Source organism: Dreissena polymorpha, unplaced genomic scaffold (genome assembly GCF_020536995.1).
Source record: "Dreissena polymorpha isolate Duluth1 unplaced genomic scaffold, UMN_Dpol_1.0 chrUn006, whole genome shotgun sequence".
Classification (NCBI taxonomy): Eukaryota; Metazoa; Mollusca; class Bivalvia; order Myida; family Dreissenidae; genus Dreissena; species Dreissena polymorpha.
The window spans coordinates 415,852-437,478 of NW_026273320.1; the positions used below are offsets into that span (position 1 = coordinate 415,852).

General features: G+C 39.0%; 1 protein-coding gene across 1 annotated transcript in view; it reads right to left on the bottom strand.

The window, feature by feature from the left end:
* The window catches only part of LOC127863381 (uncharacterized), a 57,609-nt gene that overhangs the window by 2,065 nt on the left and 33,917 nt on the right, over positions 1–21,627 (bottom strand). Inside the window, exons 31-57 of the mRNA XM_052402892.1 lie at positions 20,541–20,668; positions 19,898–20,014; positions 19,229–19,413; positions 18,614–18,768; positions 18,187–18,353; positions 17,467–17,613; positions 16,802–16,921; positions 16,357–16,479; positions 15,835–16,061; positions 15,224–15,328; positions 14,638–14,811; positions 13,887–14,063; positions 12,500–12,593; positions 11,765–11,854; positions 11,146–11,224; positions 10,914–10,929; positions 10,389–10,566; positions 9,788–9,910; positions 9,345–9,467; positions 6,628–6,753; positions 6,094–6,170; positions 5,476–5,593; positions 5,060–5,170; positions 3,549–3,677; positions 2,592–2,741; positions 1,788–2,030; positions 752–957 (exon numbers count right to left, since the gene is read on the bottom strand). Of these exons, the coding sequence (XP_052258852.1) occupies positions 752–957; positions 1,788–2,030; positions 2,592–2,741; positions 3,549–3,677; positions 5,060–5,170; positions 5,476–5,593; positions 6,094–6,170; positions 6,628–6,753; positions 9,345–9,467; positions 9,788–9,910; positions 10,389–10,566; positions 10,914–10,929; positions 11,146–11,224; positions 11,765–11,854; positions 12,500–12,593; positions 13,887–14,063; positions 14,638–14,811; positions 15,224–15,328; positions 15,835–16,061; positions 16,357–16,479; positions 16,802–16,921; positions 17,467–17,613; positions 18,187–18,353; positions 18,614–18,768; positions 19,229–19,413; positions 19,898–20,014; positions 20,541–20,668 (3,688 nt within the window). The remainder of the gene's footprint in view (positions 1–751; positions 958–1,787; positions 2,031–2,591; positions 2,742–3,548; positions 3,678–5,059; positions 5,171–5,475; positions 5,594–6,093; positions 6,171–6,627; positions 6,754–9,344; positions 9,468–9,787; positions 9,911–10,388; positions 10,567–10,913; positions 10,930–11,145; positions 11,225–11,764; positions 11,855–12,499; positions 12,594–13,886; positions 14,064–14,637; positions 14,812–15,223; positions 15,329–15,834; positions 16,062–16,356; positions 16,480–16,801; positions 16,922–17,466; positions 17,614–18,186; positions 18,354–18,613; positions 18,769–19,228; positions 19,414–19,897; positions 20,015–20,540; positions 20,669–21,627) is intronic.

Sequence of the window (21,627 nt, forward strand, 5' to 3'; positions counted from 1 at the left end):
AGTATGAAATTTACCTGCGAGGTAGAAAAACGGATATTTTACGCAACACGCGATATAATTATTATCTACATGTTTGCAAGTTTTTTTATCTATCAATATGTGATAAAGATATTGCTGAGACTGGAATTTTGAAACTGTTCTATTAAAGGGACTTTTTTTAAACTATGACCTCTAAGTTTTATCTTCACCGTTGACGGCGTTAAGGTATTTGGATGGGTGTTACACGCGAACCGTCGTATTATGATGATTAACATTAGTGCAAAGTAATTTTTAATACATCCATATACATAACAAATTCATAACCAAGACAGGCATTTCTTATGGAGATCTGAAAAGATGCACAAACAGACATGGACGAGCACCAGCACTGCCTTATGGCGCCTTCTTCGTGGCGGGTGGGTGGGGGATGGGTGGGGGGGGAGACAATGAGAACAAATCAATTCGGCTATTGAGACGACATACTTGAGATGACGGCTTATCTAGACCGTTTTTATTAGGAGTTCAAAATGTTGAAAAAAAAACACATTAAACAATCTGAATCTTCTGATAAAAATATATCAATACGGTATAATACATCTCTTGATTAATACTAAAGAAGTTCCACATTGAAAGATGATTTGATGTCCTCTGTTTGAGTTATTTCGATTGACATTCGTTTATAAAGTTGTACACGAATGGACAGATAGGACTAAAAAGATGTGTTGTCCTGAAGTAATTGTTCTCGAGAGGTTTAACAACGACGACTACCTACCTCTTCCTCGGTGAAGTATCCAGCCGAGTTCTTCAAGATGACTTTCTGTGACTCGAACTGGCTCGGCTGACAGCACAACGCCTTGTCCCGGCCGCACGCGCCCTCGCACGCGAACACCGCCATGGCGCGCTCGCTCTGGAAGTCCGGGTGGCTAGAGCTCCTGATCACCTGCATGCTCGGTACTCGCGTGCAGTTTACAACATCCACTAGGGACAAAAGTGAAGTGTAACCATGAACTGACTTGGGTATTATCTACGGATTGCTCAAATACACGATCACAAAACTTGTTGACACTCCAATGACTGTTTAACAGCCATTTCTTTTAATGTAATATTTGAAGCACATAAACAGCCCCTTTGCGTTTACCGCACAAAATATGTGCTTAGTTTACCATCACTTACGCTAACGATACAATTTTATTTAAAAAGTAAGTGAAACCGATGGCTGCTCCCCGATAATGCGCTTTTTGATTGGAAAAATGGAAATCATATTCAAACGGCAATAACTCTCAAAAAAATAAACAACCTGTTCTAATTCACATGACCAAGTGGTCGAGATGCTTCATAACATGTCTTCAAAAATAGGTATTAAATTTCATAGATATGACACGACCATGACAATATGTTATTTATAATGATAAAAACTTCGTGATTTATCAAATGGGCCCCATGCCCTGACAATATGTACACTAGAGGAATGCTGTATACAAAGTTTCAACAAATCAAGGTCATTCGTTCATGAGATATTGCATAGAAATGATGTACCGGGCGGACGGACAAAATAACAGACGGAGGAATGGATATCGAGTAAGATTAGTAACATTAAAGCGGAAATTCGTTTCATATCCCCGCAATGTAAATGAGTAAATAAAGACTGTCATATCGGCAATTAACAATCACACAAACACTGTCGGTGAGCATAACAAACAGAAAAAAAGACGTTTAAAAACAATGGCACAATAGCTAAATAGAACTTGATTTATACATGCATACAGATAGCATTGCAAAAACAAGAAGAGTAATTTTATATTACTTACATCCGCAGACACCCTTGTGCATGACCTCGAAGTCGGGCAGGCTGTTCTCGCAGGCGAACTGCTGCACGTGACACGCGGACTTCCACGAGCCAGGCCTGACAGCACCAGTAATCCCTGTGACGTAAGCACACACCTCCTCCACTCCGATGTTCGTACATGGCGGACACTCACATTCTGGATGACCGGTGCTATTGACAACGCACTCCGCCGCGGCGTTTTTGCAATCGAATGTGGCGCATGGGCCTTTTTAATACAATAAAAAACTGAAATTTGCACTAGTTAAATATAGCTTTACGAAAATATGCTTCCTGTGTGAAAAGCCAGAATATACATGGCATACTAGTCACATGAACACTAACTAATTGGAACAAGACCATTCCAACCACTTCCGTAATACATCAATGGTAGCTTGTTTTTTGTTTTTGTTTTGGGGCGCCGAATAATTATAATACGAAATTCGGATTTGAATTGTCGATTCGTTTAGAAAATAATTGTTAATCTTTATAAAAGAAGAAGTTTGCACAACTACAATTTTTGTGCGGACGACTGTCAATGGTTTGATAAAAAACTTCGATACCGATTTAAGTGACGACGAAAAAGATAACTATATAAATCAAATGTTTGTATATATTCGAATACGGATAAACAAATATTCTTATATGATTTCATGATTCGCAGGTCCGAATAAAGATAAACGTATATCTAAATATAATTTTAGATTTCGTTCCTATCCTGTGCATTTTAATGCAATTTAAATTGATATGTAAAACGTATGATAGTTAAATCTTTATATAAAACAGTCACCATCGGGGCATGGGTCCTCGTAGCACTCTGTCACCTGCACTGTGGGTTGGGTTGAATTGGCAACAAAGGCCGTACGCGTCCTTGAACTTTCACCTTTCCCGCAGGTTACACTGCACTCACTCCATCCGCTCCATGGGCCGACAGGGGAGGCTAGGCAGAAATACAAGTAACGATATGAATGACTGCCCTTTGATTGATGCAGCCTATACCGTGGATCTTACTTAATTGTAGCGTTTTTTATATGAAACACGGTATTCTATTCATACTCATCAGTATTGATGAGTACTTGTTCATTTGTAAACCTTAAAAAATAGTATGTTTATGATAAATCTATTAAAAGCGGGCAATATCATACTCTACCAATTTTAGAAATACGGTTACCAGTACATTTATTCTCAGTGGTACTTTTTGTGACACGAAATTTTAACTTCACTGAGTGAATTAAAAGATAATAATCATGCTATCCAAAGCCGTGAGATAGAAAAAATGATGCCTATTAAAGTATGCATTGTAGAATGATTCACTGTTTTATAACGTAGTTCAAAATCCATGTTTGTCACACTAAGAGTCGGGTTTTTTTCTACGTTGCGGTGAGAAATTACTGTATGCGCTCAGTTAACTATTAGTGTCATCTAAAGGTGGGAGCACTGAGGCTGTTTAATTGACGTACACATAAAGTCGTTAGGCATAAATACGTCGGTATAGGCGGGTATACATCACAATTTAACACGTGGTCGATGTAGTGGATATGATGTGCGCATTACGACCAGGAGGTCCAGTTTTCTTTCCAACTCGGGAAGCATTCTCAAGATCTTTCCAGAGACATCAACAAGTTGTTCTTTACAGGAGAGGAACTCGACAGAATCTCAATTAAACCAATCTTTTGAAACTAACGAGCTTAAATAGATATTTTATAACTAAAAGAAACACAGCTATAAGTCTTATAAGGACGCGTACCTCCGTTGCCTGCCTCGCAGGGGGTGATATCCGGAAGTGGCGTCTCCTGCCAGTCCATATGGCACTGAATCTGCTTGAACACGCACGGGTTCGGGTAGATGTTCAACTCATTGGTGCACACCTTGGTGGCTAAAAATGATCGAGTGACTTGACGTGTACGGCACTCGTTTAAAACAATAATCACGTTATTTGAAGAGCATAACCTTGAATTCAGAAGCTGATCGCACCATGACCTCGGTGGAAATGATCAGGTGGTCTGATTGCATACAACTTTCAAACATGTGTGTAAAAAGCATGTGGGTAAAAGAACAAGAATGTTCTAAGACGTGTATCGTTTTGCATATTCACATATTTAACCCATTTTTGACTAACGTCCAGAAAAAAGGACTTGGCAAACAGCGTAGACCCAGATGAGACGCCGCATGATGCGGCATCTCATCAGGGTCTACGCTGTTTGCTTAAAGGATTTTCTGTAAGAAATATTCTAAATATAGAAATAAATATACTAGACATCCCTAATTTTGGAAATAAATTGATCCAATTTAGAAGGATGGAAGAGTCCACTAGGCATAAATGGGTTAAACACAAAGTGTTTTGAATAGCACGACCAAAGTGTTTGAAAATAATCACGATATCTACATTGCGCGGTCATTTAACCGATTTGCATTTGTTAAAAAAGTTAGTACATTTTTTACTAAATCACTTCAACCAAAACAAGAGCTTTGTCACAGACATGACGAATACCCCCACATGCCGCATTTACACAGAATATTTTGCATGTTGTCTTCACAAAAAAACAGCTGACACCATGCTAAATGTTTAAAACGCACTAAGTTACCCCGTGACTTAGTTATTGAGCCGGCATGGCCCATATTTGAACTAGACCTACATATCATCTAGATACAACTTCTGACCAAGTGTGGTGAAGATCGGATGAAATTACTTGAATTAGAGAGCGGACAACATTCTGGATGTTTAAATCACACCAAGTGACCCCAAGTCCTAGTTTTTTACATGGCATGACCCATGTGCAAACTTGACCTAGACATCATCTAAATACAACTTCTGACCAAGTGTGGTGAAGATCGGATGAAAACTACTTGAATTAGAGAGCGGACTATATGCTGAATGTTTATAACACACCAAGTGACTCCATGACCTAGATTTTGATCCGGCATGACCCATATTCAAACTTGACCTAGGCATCATCTAGATACAACTTCTGACCAAGTTTGGTGAAGATTGGATGAAAATTACTTGAATTAGAGAGCGGACCACATGCTGAATGCCCTGTGACCTAGTTTTTGACCCGGCATGACCCATATTCGAAGTTGACCTAGACATCATCTAGATATAGCATCTGACCAAGTTTGGTGAAGATCGGATGAAAAAAACTTAGAATTAAAGAGCGGACACTTAATACGGACCGACCGACAGACCTACAGACAGACAAGCTCACTCCTATATACCCCCTAAACTTCGTTTGTGGGTATAACAATTAGGCTACGTACTACTCTGTGCCTCGACTGCGCTGCATCCTTCACAGACGCACGTTGGTTTGCCGGTTGCCTCTGACACGACACACTTCTGGTACTTTGGACACGTGACCAACCCGCATGACCCTAAGGTGAGAAATCAACGAATGATAATACTATAAGAGTATGCGAGAGTCCGGCGTTTGCTATCTATCCGTAATATACAACACATTATTAAGCGATTTTTAAATCGCATATTCGTGTTCTGAAAATCTCCATAAGTATATAAGTATATGACTGTTTCATTTATTTATATGTATTTTTTTGTCTTTACAACTTGTAGACATGATTATATTGTATTGAGTTTATTTAAAGTTCTGCTTTGCACTTACAACAAAATATGCATAGTTGATTGTATGCATATTTAAATCGATTTGTGTGAAAGTGCTTACCCATGCATCTACTGAAATAGTCCACTGTTAGTGTCCTATCAGAGGACAGGCCCTTCTCGCAATTGGAAATGACCAGGTCCCGGATGCTTGAGTACGTCTTACCGTCCTCTCCGCACACCTGAAGCACGTGCAATACAAAGTCACGTGTCACGCTTAATACAGAGCCACGGGTAGTGCCGCGCATAATGAGTGGGGCGGGCAAAAGTTTACAATGGAAAAACAAGAATAAATAACTTGCAAATATTATTTTTATTATATACAGTTTATATTTATTAAAGTCGACGTTTCAAATGTATTTTTATACCCAGTGTAAAGTGATAAAAGTGTAAAAGCAGCATACGTTGTAAAACAACTTGGTTTATTATTGCAAGGCTTAATCGGTGATAATGCCTGATAAACGATTGAAAGAGATTGATTGCATATGAGGAACGACACTTTCCGACTTAAACTGGATTTTCGCTAAAAGATAATTTCTTAAAACGAAAATAAAATAAAATGGAAATGTCGTCCCCAATAAGCTTATGTGGACTGAACAGGCTTATCTGGAACAACACTTTACGCACAGGCATTAAGCCCATATTTAACAAAACGAGGTTCATAAGTTACAAACTGACTGACCTGGCCGGGTTTGTTACATATGTCCGTGTCACACACGCAGCATACCGGTGCCCCGGCCAAGGGCGCGCTCGTGGACACTGCGAAATAAGAGTGGTAATGGTAAGAGCTTTTTTATTATTCATATTTCATTTTGAACAGAATAAACAAGTCTCACGTATTTGTGAACTAAATATCATTAGGGAATTTTTATTTTTATTCTATCTTTATCATTCAAGTATTCAATATTTAATTTTAAATCTAATGTAGTTTTATCGAGTGTCATATTGTGTGGTCTATAAAAAAAGCATGCAGAAGTGAAGTAAAAATTATTTGGTGAATAATGCGCCAGAAAAAGGTAGTTCAGAATATTTTTTATAAATACTACTGTGTAACACAAACATAACCCCTGTGTAACTTTTCGTTTCGGGTGTTCATATTTACATATGAACAGTACATATGATATTTATTTTGAAAATGTTGTAAATATGTTTATCCTGTAAATTATAATATATAAAGTAAATGTATATACGTTTATGTTTTAAAAGCGTTTCATACCGATGCAGTTTCCGACTTGATCCCGTTCGTACCCCGCACAACACGGGCATTCATATCCGCCGATCTTGTTAGAGCAGGCGGTGTTGTTTCCGCAGACCCTCTCTTCGAAGTCACACTCGTTCACGTCTAAAAAAATGTAAAATATGAACATCGGTCTGGGAAAACGAATCTTGATGTATGTGCGTAACGTGTCGACCCGAAATAGCCTACGCAGTCCGCACAGGCTAACCAGGGACGACACTTTCAGCATTTTCGCTTAGAAGAGACTTCTTTTTAACGAAAAATAGCATAAACGCGGAAAGTTTCATCCCGGATTAGCCAGTGAGGATTGCACGGGTCAATCTTGGACAAAATATTTACGCGCGGCTCATATAAGTAAAATGCCACTGTATAACCGAGTTTTAACAAAGGTAAAACAATAATGCCAAGGCTAGTCCATTGTTCACATTGTCCACATTATCTAAACACTTCTGACAACATGTTTGATGAACAAAAACACTGTTTGTTGAACAAAAGTTAACTTAAAGGGACGTGTTCAAATTTTGACGAAATGACATTGTCAAAACAATTGTCATATAATTCAAAAGGTATGTATGCATTAAACTACACTCAAAATTACTCTCATTACTTATTTTTTTACACATTGGTTCGTCAATAGACAATTATTAATAAAAACCTGTAAATAACCGATAATTTGTAAAATACATTCATTTCTAAGATAAACGCTAAGCAGTAATATTATACGCCTGATTGGTGCATTGGTAGAGCATTATATTTTTATAATATAATAAATAATTAATAATTTTATAATAATTGTATAATATATAAATATTACATAAAATAATACAATACTTTTACAATATCATAATATTATAGTTTTGATAGTAAATACATGATTGAATCTATAAAAAGGGAACATCTGTGAACAAGTCGCTTTAAGAAATATGTAATTAAAGTCATGTTTCACTTGGAAATATAAATTAAACCGAATGTCTATCAAGTTTGCTGAAGTTCAATGGCGACTTTGATCGGCACTCTGAAAATGTCACTATCATGATTTAGCAATGAAACTGCACAGACTAACAATGCCCCCGGCTCAAGATGTTTCCCTCTAAATTCAATTTTTCTTACTATCATATTGCCTTTCGCTTATGATGTTTTGCACTTAATGCAATCACCAACCCTTGCATTCCACACTGATCCTGTTGTATCCTTTCTCGATGGAACTTCTGTCACTCGCACTACCCTCCGTTCATGATGTATCCCTCCTTAATGGAAATACTTACCCTATTACTACCCTTCACACACAATATATTTGGGCTTGCTCAAACTAATTCCACTCACACTGCCGATCCGCTCACGAGGAATCACTCATAAAAGTAACTATCACGAAAAATTAATCGGTCTAAAATGGAACTACTTTCGCCCGCACTACCCTACCCAACCGCTCATAATGTATCCATCTAAAATGAAATTACTTTCCCTTGTAGAGAACGCTCATGATATATCCATCGTCCTGGTTATCCTACACTGCCCTCCAAATAATGCTCCTCTCTTTAATGGAACTACTAATCCTAGCACTACCATGTACTCATGGTGTATCAATTCTAAATGGAACTAATAACATTCGCACTACCCTCCGCTCGTAATGAATCCCTCCTATAAGGACCTACTTACCCTCACACTGCCCACCGTTCGTAATGAATCCCTCCTATAAGGACCTACTCACCCTCTCACTGCCCACCGCTCGTAATGAATCCCTCCTATAAGGAACTACTTACCCTCACACTGCCCACCGTTCGTAATGAATCCCTCCAATAAGGACCTACTCACCCTCTCACTGCCCACCGCTCGTAATGAATCCCTCCAATAAGGAACTACTCACCCTCACACTGCCCACCGCTCGTAATGAATCCCTCCTATAAGAATCTACTCACCCTCACACTGCCCACCGTTCGTAATGAATCCCTCCTATAAGGACCTACTCACCCTCTCACTGCCCACCGCTCGTAATGAATCCCTCCTATAAGGAACTACTTACCCTCACACTGCCCACCGTTCGTAATGAATCCCTCCAATAAGGACCTACTCACCCTCTCACTGCCCACCGCTCGTAATGAATCCCTCCAATAAGGAACTACTCACCCTCACACTGCCCACCGCTCGTAATGAATCCCTCCTATAAGAATCTACTCACCCTCACACTGCCCACCGCTCGTAATGAATCCCTCCTATAAGGAACTACTCACCCTCACACTGCCCACCGCTCGTAATGAATCCCTCCTATAAGGAACTACTCACCCTCGCACTGCCAACCGCTCGTAATGAATCCCTCCTATAAGGAACTACTCACCCTCGCACTGCCCACCGCTCGTAATGAATCCCTCCTATAAGGAACTACTCACCCTCACACTGCCCACCGCTCGTAATGAATCCCTCCTATAAGGAACTACTCACCCTCACACTGCCCACCGCTCGTAATGAATCCCTCCTATAAGGAACTACTCACCCTCGCACTGCCCACCGCTCGTAATGAATCCCTCCTATAAGGAACTACTCACCCTCGCACTGCCAACCGCTCATGATGTATCCCTCCTATAAGGACCTACTCACCCTCTCACTGCCCACCGCTCGTAATGAATCCCTCCTATAAGGAACTACTCACCCTCACACTGCCAACCGCTCGTAATGAATCCCTCCTATAAGGAACTACTCACCCTCGCACTGCCCACCGCTCATAATGTACCCGTTCGCACACTCGCATCTGAAGGACCCCACTGTGTTCACGCAGTTTGAGTTCTGCGGGCAGTTGTCGGTCCTTGTTGTACACTCATTGATGTCTGTAAAAGACAGTTTTTGTGATTATATGAGTTGTTTTTTTTACATTTAAGTGGCCCTATAAACTTGAGATTTATTACTGATCCGTTCTGTCATGTCATTTAACCTATTTATACAATATAAACGCTTAATTCGTGCGCGTTTGCGATAAGTATAATCTTGAAGAAATATTATAAGAAGAAAATGATTTGAACACACTTTAATATCACGAAATAAAATTATACGATCACTACAATAACAATGAAGTCGTAATAAGAACTGCTTCTAGCACCTAATTACCTACAAAACTACTTTAAAACAGTGAAAAATTACGGTTACCCACCACTGCAATTCCCGCAGTCTCCTCCGAATCCCATGCTACACAGACATTTATAGCCGGTGGACTCTTTCAGGTTAATGAGACAGGTTTCGTTGAAGCCGCAAGGATTGGAAACGCAAGGATCCTCTAAAAAAAGGGACAGACGGTCGTCCATCAGTTTTACTGCAGTTGTATTTTGTTTATTTTTTCCTGTTCATGTCAAGCTTGCCCGTAGTCAGCTTTTGCTATACATTGCCCACAATTTCAAGTACAATTGTGTTATATGTTAGCATGTGCATCGTAATTAATAAATAATGCTGTTTTTTATTCATTATGAAAACATGTTCTGACTTCCTTGTTTTGCAATACTCAAGACATAGAGTCACTGTATTCCTTTACATTTGTTCTTGTTTTTCGGTAACCTATTTTTTATTTATTATTTCATTTACTGAACGCATGAACTTGCTTTTAAAACATCATAGAACATGCTGTTTCCTGAATAAGACGAGTTAGCCATGAAAATATATAAATGTAAACTTTTGAACTTTGAGTATACATCACTCAATTAGCTTTATTGTGAAGTCAATACTTCTATATTTATACCAAAGAAAACATATATTCATACTTATACAGATTTCGACGCCGTCTCCGATGTAGCCCGTTTCACAATGACAGCCGTAGCGCCCGTCCCTTAGCTCGCACACGGCGTGCGCGGTGCAGTTCTTGTTCGTTTCCGACATTTCTCCACCATTCCCACATACCGCATGTGCCCCGCACCCGGTACTGGTCAATACTTGTCCAATCTGTTAAAAAGCGGTTTCAAAATCAAAATGTCTTATAACGAAACTTGCGGTTCTGCTGACTCGATTTTCTATATTAACACATTGCAATGTCAGTTTTCACTAATTACGTATTACATCTCCGTTTTTTGTGTTAGGTCTAACTTTAAACGAAACAGAGCCGAGAAAATAGGAATAATAAAACCAGCAAAAATGCGTCGTTTTTTATCTTCACCCATCGCACGTCGTGGTTTAGACGTCCTTTACAATTGTCCAATTGTTCCTGATGTCTACGGAAGTTTACTTTACCCACCGATATGATAAATGAAGTACTTTTGGCGTGTCCGAGTATTATCGGTCATCAAACCAACCAACACACCAGAACGACTGAAATCATCCACCATATATGGACATGTATTTTAAAAGTAACAAATCGGAGTAAAAAAATGATTGACCAATAAACGGATCATACGCTGTAATATGTCTGCTTGTAGTAGCAACCGCACTCTTGAGGCGGTACGCATTTATTTCCGTCCATGAGGTAACCCTCTCGACAGAAGCACCCTTCCTGGCACACCGCGGCGGTCGGGTCCGGGACGTTACCGGACCGGAATTCGGAGCATGTCCCGGTCACGTGACTCTCCGCACATCTTGTACGTCATGTTCGGGCCACACGTCATTTCTAAGAACAAACGGACATATTTGATTTCATAAAACAAAAGCCAAGATTTAATTGAGTGAACAAAAATGTTGGCGTTTCATTTGTACGTACTTGTCTTGCTCCGACCTGTGGTCGTTAATTCTCATAGTACCGGTCACATTTGCTCTATATCCACCTTGTGTAAATACTATGTCTAGCCAACAGAATCATTAGTTTGGTGAATGCGAGATAGAGAATAACGGATTACTGCCCTATCGGTCCGTAACATATCACTTTAGGCTAAGAATAACGTAACGGCGAGGCTTGTTGTGAAATGTAGTTTCGTAGCGACTTTATTTTATTATTAACTGAAAAAATGAGGCGTAGTAGTATAGTAAAAGAAAAACGCAGCAATAAAAAAGAACAAGCATCTTCTATATTTTCTTCTTACCTGCATATGATAAATTACAAAACGATATGACAACAACAAGTCTATGTCAATATATATCACACGTTAGTAACCGCTTAAAAATCGAGGACATTTTCAAGTAAACGGTTTAATCCAATACGCCATCTACGTACCACAGAATCCATCGCGTCGGAATTTAGTCACGTTAACGCCGTAGTCCTTGATACAGGAATCAACGAGCATCTCGGCATATTCGCATAAAACTGAAAACAGTGTGTAGCTGAAATCCTCTTTCAATGTAACAAGCAACATGAAAAAAATCCACCGATATTAGCAAAATATTCTTTCTTTAAGACACATTTTATACACTGTTAATATATTGCATCTAGAATATTCAGAAATCTAAGTACGTGATAAGTTGCAGAAAGCATATATAGGCATACATCAGTAACAACTGAACGTACGCGTAAATAACTAATAATCACTATTTGGAATCCGTTTAAAGTTTTTTGTTGTCTAGGGTCACGGTTATGGTGTTTGCAAAACTACTGGTGCCATTACAGTGTGTTTTTTACTTTCAAATTTGTCGCATGTAGAAGTAACCATTCCCTATGGAAAAAAGTATTTATTTGTCCGAAATGGGACCTAAAGTTACAAATCGAAGGATTCTTTTTTTTAATTTGTCTCAACATTTCGTTCATCTCCCATCTAGCTCTATAAGTAGAACCTTTAAAAATGTTATATTGAAATCACGTTGACTCTCAATTTTAATGCATTGTTATTTAAAAAAAAAAACACACTTATTTCCAAATTTAAGTCAAAAGGACGCGATTTTTCACAATCCAAAAGGACCCGGTCCATCCACGAAATGGTGAAAAAAAACCGCTGCAAGAGTATAGCGCGTGTACCTATCTGCGTGTCCCCGTCCACTCGACACATGTCGTAGCGACACGCGTGGTAGTAGGACTTCAGAATGTGGTTGTCCATGTGAGAAATACACTCCTGCAACAAGAAGGAAATTGTTTTAGATCAATGGCGTGGTGATGAGAATGCGTCTTGTAGTGTAAGGTTTACAAATAAATGTTATGCCAATTTTATAACGGTGGAAATTAGGATCGCCGCTTTCGACCCATGTCGAACCGCCTCTGCTAAGATTAACACGATGATTACACGATTATATGAGTCGCGTTCTGAGAAAACTGGGCATACTGCATGTTCGTAAAGTGTCCTCCCAGATTAGCATGTGCAGTCCGCACAGGCTAAACATGGACGACACGTTCCGCCTTTATTGGATTTTCGCTAAGAAGATACTTTATTTTAACGAAAAATGTCATAAAAGCGGAAAGTGTCGTCCCTGATTTGCCTGTGCGGACTCATATTATCAACGAATACGTATTGCTGTAATGTATGCTAAACTAACGTTCGATAGCCTGCGTAAAGCCATGGTTCCTTTTTATCATTAAAAATAAACATACTTTTTATTATGTGCAAGAATATTTAACTAGATGCCCGTCGGAAACGTGTCAGACATGCCCTTAATATTATAATTTTAAAATGATAATTAAAATCATATTCAATTTTCTTTCTAGATGAATAAGTTGAATTCTCGATATTGTGTATCATAGAAGACCTTGACCTTGACCTATTACTAGCTAGAGACGAGTGTCTTCCCTTGACCTATTACTAGCTAGAGACGAGTGTCTTCCCTTGACCTATTACTAGCTAGAGACGAGTGTCTTCCCTTGACCTATTACTAGCTAGAGACGAGTGTCTTCCCTTGACCTATTACTAGCTAGAGACGAGTGTCTTCCCTTGACCTATTACTAGCTAGAGACGAGTGTCTTCCCTTGACCTATTACTAGCTAGAGACGAGTGTCTTCACATAGTCAATATTTTTGAAAATCTATTTGAAAAGTGCAATTTGATCATTGACTTTAAATTATAAAATGGACTGTTGAGCTATGGAGATGGCTCCTACACGCAACACACCGTCCCTACCTGTAGAGCTTGTGTGTATTATTTTTAAAAATGCAGGATGAAGTCTGCAAAAGCTCGGACGAACGTACATGCACTCAAACATTGTGAAGGCTATTTCGATCTGACCGCAATCAGTCTCGAAATACATTATCAACGACTCACACACATACTTTAATTAAGAAAAATCTTGAAATGGTTTACTTTAATATTTTCGTAAAAAGTATTCACCAGTTACCCATATATTTAGGACTATGTTTTTTACTTTTAACCGATCTTGTTCACAAATCAACTTTTTTTAATTCGTATACTGATGGATACCTTAAACATTCCTTCCTCATCAAAGATCTTGTCGCACGCGTACGTAGCACGTGTCAGGTTAGTTCCCGTGCAAATGGGTGGTTCTTCCGGCGGATCGCAGTTCGCTGCGCACTCCGGATGCGCAGACAAATACGTCGATGATACCCAAGAGTCTCCGAATCGGCGGAAATTTGTCGTCTGAAATAAGAATTTTAACACAACTGTACACAAAAAATCTTGCAAACATGTACAATTGTTAAACAATAATTAAAGGATAGACACTGATTTTTCTTTACTCAAATAAACGTGTACATGTGCATTATAGTCTTAGAAATGGGACACACGTCGGTTAAAAATCAGAAGCCTTCAGTGCATAGTCTTGGTAAACTGATGTACGTTGACATAAATCCATAGTATTTTCAAAAGAGACATGTCTGCGAGATGACGCGAAGCTCGGTCCTGTTCTCGAAAACATTCAATCACGCTAAATAAGAAGACAAAGCCAGTGAATCTTAAACAAATAAACTACTCTTAAGGCTCTGATACGCGTTGATGGTTATCCAAGTATCCCAGCCTACTTATGTCTACGCCTGAAGAAAAACAAACAGCAAGTGAATGTATACGAGTGTTTATACAAAAAGATCATCCAAACAATTAATAATCTAACTTATGATAAATCAAGTCTCGTTGTAAGGTCTATTAAACTTGATTTGGAACACAACATGACCAAAATATCCAAAACAAAGTTGGTCACCTCACTACCAGAGCTTACCACTTCGCCGTAGTCTAGCGGACAGTGCGGCCCGACTACGGCGTCATCGGCCGGGTCACCGTTGTAGTTCCCGCACAGCCCACACGTGCTGCCCTTGTACTGACCGGGGGTGAAGGCGTTAACGCTGGAGGCGCCGTCCCAGGTGACTGACACACCCATCTGAGTGTACACCTCCTGTGTGGAGAGAAAAAACGCGGATCGCAGAGATGTCGAATTACAAAACGATGAACTTTACAGAAACGGCAATAACTGTTTTTTTCTGAAGGTGGTCTAAAAATCGCAAAATATTTCGAGAGAAACGTAGAGTTCCGCACATAATTAAATGCAAGAAATATCTATAGAACCGACGGATGCTTTCTGAGTAGCATTGTTGTATTTTGTCTTGAAATTGTGTCTGTGTGTCCGATTACTAAAATTGCTGTAGGTTGCTATGCATCATTTTCATACTATATCAAGGTCGATGATCTACTGTGTCGCCTCGTATGCAGGGAAGACAATGTTAAATTTAGAAACAAAGTTATAAATACAAACACTAAAATTGTATGCTATGTATCCCGCTTTTGAAAGTTCTCAACTTAAAGCTTACCACAAATTTGCCAAACTTCATGATGTAAATGTCCGCACGTTTGTACGGCATATTGACCTGCAGACCGTTCACGCGAACCTCGTTACCTTGCATGAGGCGAATGGACTGGAACAACAACAATATGACAGAGATATGTGTCTTGTTCTGTGAAAACTGGGCATAATGGATGTGCGTAAAGTGTCGTCCCAGATTAGCCTGTGCAGTCCACACAGGCTAATCAGGGACGACACTTTCCGCTTTAATGTTTTTTTTCGTTTGAAGGAAGTCCCTTTTTACCGAAAATCTAGTTTAAGCGGAAAGTGTCGTTCCTGATTAGTCTGTGCGGACTGCACAGGCTAATCAGGGACGACACGTTACGCACATCCATTATGCCCAGTTTTCACAGAACAAGACACATATAATCTTTAGAGTTCTTCTTTGACCTTTAATGAAATTTCGCTATATATTGTGGCATCATTAATACAGAATCAAAGTAAAATCAGGAGATTAGTAGTTAAAAGAGTAAAACACTTGATTGCGAAAACTTTTGAACGTGATGATAAAAATATGATTTTTTAAAATAACGCGAGTTGGTACTAAACGCTAAGCTGAAATCATGTGGCAGTACGTACGTAATCATACACGTTAAACGTCACTTCCTTCACCCACGACGCGTTGGCAATGGCGGCAATGACGTCACGGCGCTGGAACGTGCCAAGCACCTCGAACGTCGGCTTGCCGCTTAGATCGGCACACGTGTCACGTGATATCGTGTACTGACACGTGCCCTGATAGTCTATTAACCGCGTGTCATACGTCAGACAATGAGGATCGCCGAAACAGGAGCACTGGCCGACCGCTGGTAAGACAGACAACGTTTGTTTTTATTCCTTATTAATATCAACGTATTTTGTTGTGCGAAACTATTGCAAAATATTGTGCAATTTATTATTATTTCAAAATGCAATAAAACACGTACATACATTTACTATAACAAAATATTATATTTTTAATAAAAAAAAATGTGTGACCATGTTTACTTTTTTATTTGGTAAACATTTATTTACTTATTCTCATTAACATAAACGAATATACCAATATATTCTGTTTTGAGATAGCGGTCCTATTGCTGCCATGAAAACAAGACTACTTACGTTCGCACTTGAGTCCGTTTCCCTGGAAGTTACGTTTGCATCTGCAGGCATAGCTGCCGACGAGGTTGATGCAGAGGGCGTTCTCGTCGCACTTGTCGATGTTTTCCTTGCACTCGTCGATGTCTTCAAAGGGTAAACAATGATAATAATAATAATAAATGATGATAATAATAATAATAATAATAATAATAATAATAATAATAATAATAATAATAATAAGTATAATAATTATAATGATAATGATGACGATACTACTACTACTACTACTACTAATAATAATAATAATAGTAGTAGTAATTGGTCCGAAGCCATAAACTACTTGCTCTTCGCAGGTACTTGAATTGATAATGTTTTCATAAACGCAAAGCTTTCGATGTTAGCGGTATTAAAATGGTTTATAATTAAAAATGAATGCGTGCGCAATCGTAAGGTCTTCTTTGATTACCTTCACATTGCGTGGGTTTTATTTGCCGGAAGCCCTGCTTACACTTGCACTCGAAGGTTCCCAGCAAATTAGTGCAAGTGGAGCTCCATGGACACAGGTTCATGGCACACTCGTCGTCGTCTGAATATACACGAAGGAAAGAGCAAAAACAGTAACAACATCAAACAACAACGTGATATTGTGACACGATGCGTTTAAGTGGTCGAGTATGACATACTTTTTTGTAAAGTGAATTAATATACCTTTTTGTACATATATAGGACGGTAAAAACGTTCATTAACAACAATAATCTATCCGTGCACAAATTTATTATATTTTAATGATAATAAAAATTAATAATAAAAACGGCAACAACAACAAACAACAACGTGATATTGTGACACGATACGTTTAAGTGTGCGAGTATGAGCATACATATTTGTAATGTGGATTTATACATTTTGTTCAAATATAGCAGGGCAAAACCGTTTCACGGACACTATAAATCTACCCCTGCACAAATTTATCATTTTTTTAGTTTCATTAAAAACACGTATATTTTGCCATATTATATAACTTAGCATTTAAGGGAGTCTAAGAACTAAATATAATTTGACATTTTCGTTCTTTATTTTCGTATTTAGGCATTATATTTCATCATGGAGCGCCTTTTTCCTCCACTCACCGTAGCAGTTCCTGCCGTTCGCCCACACTTCCGGTATTCCCAGTCCCTTCCAGCCTGGGAGACACTGACACTCGTAGCTCCCGTGCGTGTTGATACAGCGCGCATGCTCGTGGCAGTCGTGGAACACGGTCTCGCATTCGTTGAAATCTAGGAGACACGCCGCACATGACGTCATATTGTATAAACATTACAATGTATAAACAAACCGTTATATAGGTAATTGATTTTATTTGAATAAAATATTCTTCTTTAAAATATTACTTATTAGCCTAATCCTATATAACAAATTCATGTCTTATATTACTATTTCCGTATAACATTTAATTCACCCGGCTTTAAAGTATTAGATCTATGTGTAAACATGCTTTAACTATAATACGTCCGTTGACAAAAAGGACCCAAGTATAAGGTACAAGCTCGCTTCATGAGTTGTACACCGTGTATAGTGTGCAACGTGATAGAATTCAGAACTTCGGAGAGCTTGCTGCCTGTTCCCATCAGCGATGTTACACTGTTTGAACAGTGCGTGGTAAACACAGTTCTCCGAAACATGGTATAGTAAACATTATGAAGCGCTTGATTGCTATTTTAGCTCAGAAACAAATACTTCAATTTTTCAAAAAAATTGATAATCAGAAAACATAATTTCCTTCTATTTGTTAAAAAATACAGTTACAGAATAGTGAATGAAGAAACGCTGAGCAGTTTCTTGTTACCCACCGAAGTCAGTGTCCGAGCAGTACAGTTTTCCCAGAACCAGGTGACCGTAAGCGCCAACGGTGCCGGGATTCCGGAAGGTCAGCTCCTTAACCGGAAGGAGGGCGGTACTGTTGAAGACGCCGGCGTCCGCTCTCAATTCGCCGTCATTTGCATCGCAATTGCATGGTCTAGAGTTGATTAATCGGAGAGTACAATCATAGGAGTTATGTGACATCTGAACAGTTGTTTTGTTTGTTGTTTTCTTAATTGAACATAAATGTTCTAGTCATCAATAGGCAGGGCATAAACCTTCAACTGCGACGCATTCTTTCTTTTTTCTTGAAATACTCAAAACCGTTTCAAATTGGTTCCTTGTTAACAGAATGCAAAGTTACATTTTTATTATAAACATTCTATTATTGTCATAAATATATCACATCATTTGTACCTGACAATAGTCACAAGCGTCGCCCTGGGCTCACTTCCACCGCACAGCTTATCCCGACCGCAGTTGCACTCCTGAGCGAAGGAACGTCCGGCGCCCGTGTACGCTTCGAGCTTCATACCTCCCAACCAATTAAAGTAACCGTCGCCGCTGAGAAGCTTGAGCAAAAAGCAATTAATGTGTCCGATGTATGTTACATGCATATATCAGGTAAGCGCTATTCCTTCATACTATTAGAACCGTTTGTATTACAATGCATATGTATTGCAATAGTATGCAATAAAACATTTTTAACATGTCTTCATTGCAGATCTTTCATCTGTTATCTTTAGAATCATAGCAAAATAAGGCTTATGTACATATAATTATAAAAACAGTATTTAATAACACAGGGACCTTAAAGAAAAATATTATTTAGATACTATATATCTCTCTGTGTGTGTGTGTGTGTGTGTGTGTGTGTGTGTGTGTGTGTGTGTGTGTGCGTGCGTGCGTGCGTGCGTGCGTGCGTGCGTGCGTGCGTGCGTGCGTGCGTGCGTGCGTGCGTGCGTGCGTGCGTGCGTGTGTGTGTGTGTGCGTGTGTGTGTGTAGCATGTATAGAGTATTTCACATAAATACCTTGGTGTTGCGACATTGGTATCTGAACGGCTGGAAGCAGTATTTGGACACCTTTATCAGCTCCTGCACCTGCTTGTATTCCGTTTCCCAGTATTTCACTCTCACCGTTTCGTTAAACGTCACGACTGCTCCCTCCTCCTTGTCGTGACCGATGACGGTGACGCCTATGTTGACGTTGGTGACGCCTATAATGATGTTAGTATGAGGAATAAAGGTGAATTCCAATACGATATAAATTTCTTATAACAACTTCTTCATGTTTACCCCAACGATCGATTTTTATTTGATGGTCTGCCCACGTGACCTTTTTTTTAATATCCTGATGGTAGCTTCTAAATGTGTGTTATGCGCGTTGTATTGCAGGTAGTACTATTTTAATTATCCTCATAAATGTGAAAAAGACATTTTCACTTAACAAATTCAAATGTGAACAATGTGGAATTTGACGAGCATGAAATCCGATTTAAAAAAATCATATTCTAAAACTGTTCATACGAGATGTCTAATAAGTTATCATTGTATACTGTTCACATAATTCTTTAAAACACATAAAATCGCATTTTGGAAGGTACAGTACAGCTTCAGCATATGATATGCATTATCGCTCAAAAGCCACTAAGGAAACAGCGCATTGTCAAAGCACACGGTGGCCCCTTCCGCGATCCCTACCTCGTCTTTGCATGTCGCAGTATACGAGGAAGGGTGGCACTGTCGGCGAGGGCGCGATAAGCTGCTCCCCGGACCTGTAGCCCATCTGGTACGCCTCTTCACAGTCCTTTGGCAGACCTGCAACAAGAAAGATAAAACAATTGAGCCTCATTCTGTGAACAGAGGGTTTAATGCATGTGCGTAAATTCAATTCAATACAAAAACAGCTGTTTGTACTGTACTTTTTAATCAAAACATTAGACGATTATGAATAAGCTCGGGTGACGCAATTTCGGTAACGAAACACAACAGTCAAGGATCGACTCTATGGATTCGTGTGACAGCGTTTAAACAAAAATGAGAGCAAAGTTTTAGAATATTAGAATACTATAATGATTGTGTTGAGTTTCGTAATGTATCATCTTTGGCTACGACTCAGTTTGGACCCCAGATTGTCCAGTTGACGTCTCGCGATCAGATACATTGCAGTTGTAGAAAATCGACGCTTGCAAATAATATTATGTTGGCGGATAATTTTCAAGGTCCGTTTGTGACGTTAATGTGTTAGTATTTTAAGTATATAAATCATGCAACTGTGATAACATAATCTGCATATTTTCCCCATCATTTGTGGAGAGATACCGTGAAAACATCCTGGTCTTACCGAACGTCTTTGGACCACATCTCACGTCCTTTACTTCGAAATTTGCAGACGATAAATTGGTTTGACCGCCAAATCTTAACTCCAAAATCGGAAGTGCCGCCCTGTTGGTTTCAATTCCGTAATCCACTCTGAAAACAAAATTCATATGTTCAGTGCATGGATGTTTTCACAGCCTAATTCCGAGTCCAAACCGAATGATACATAAATAGGCAAGCGATTCCATTGTAAGTTTGAGAAATAGCAACAATGTGTTCCATTTATATACACATGAACCAAATGCATCCCGCATATACAACTTCGTCTTTTGATGTCCATAAAGTGAATGTTATCATATAATAACAAGAACAATTTCGCAGATTTCAAATGTGAGAAATACCAATCTTAAAGTGACCTTTTCTGCTAGGTCAATAAGACTTTGAACACAAAAAGGAGGTTTAAAAGAAATATCCTACTGATCTACTCATTAAAGGCATACAGAATTTACGAATTCAATTTTTGTGTTTGCAACTGTAACTAGAGCTATTTTCCATCTTTAACAAGGGCCTTATAAAGGCCCCGTCCCCCAAGAGAAAGGCCCCTTCCCCAACAAGAATTTCTTTACAATAATGCACTTTTCCCCGAATTTCAAGCTACCGGTAACTTTGAGAAATTTCTTCCCCTTTTTCCGTTGTTTCGATATATTGTCCCTAAAATGGAAGGCCAGACCCTTTCCAAAATCAAGAAAAAGCCCTGGTAACAGCATCTATGAAAACAACAAAACGTTCATCGTTTGAATGCTATATTAATATAATTATATAGGGATGGCAACGAATACCGATTTTGGTATTCGAATATTCGGTAATCCTTCCGAACGAATATTCGGATATTCGGTCAACATCTGTTGGAAAAAAAGTCAACTTTGTTTACCGTACCATTACTCCATGAATTCTACTTTCGTTTTACCGGAAGTGCACCGGAAGTGAATAAATATTGACACAGCGTTGCCGTCGATAATTCGAAGCTGATTTTGTTGATTACTTTTTATTGTTAAAATTGAATGACAAAAACTGTTTTTAAACTATTAATATTGTACATCAACAATAGAACG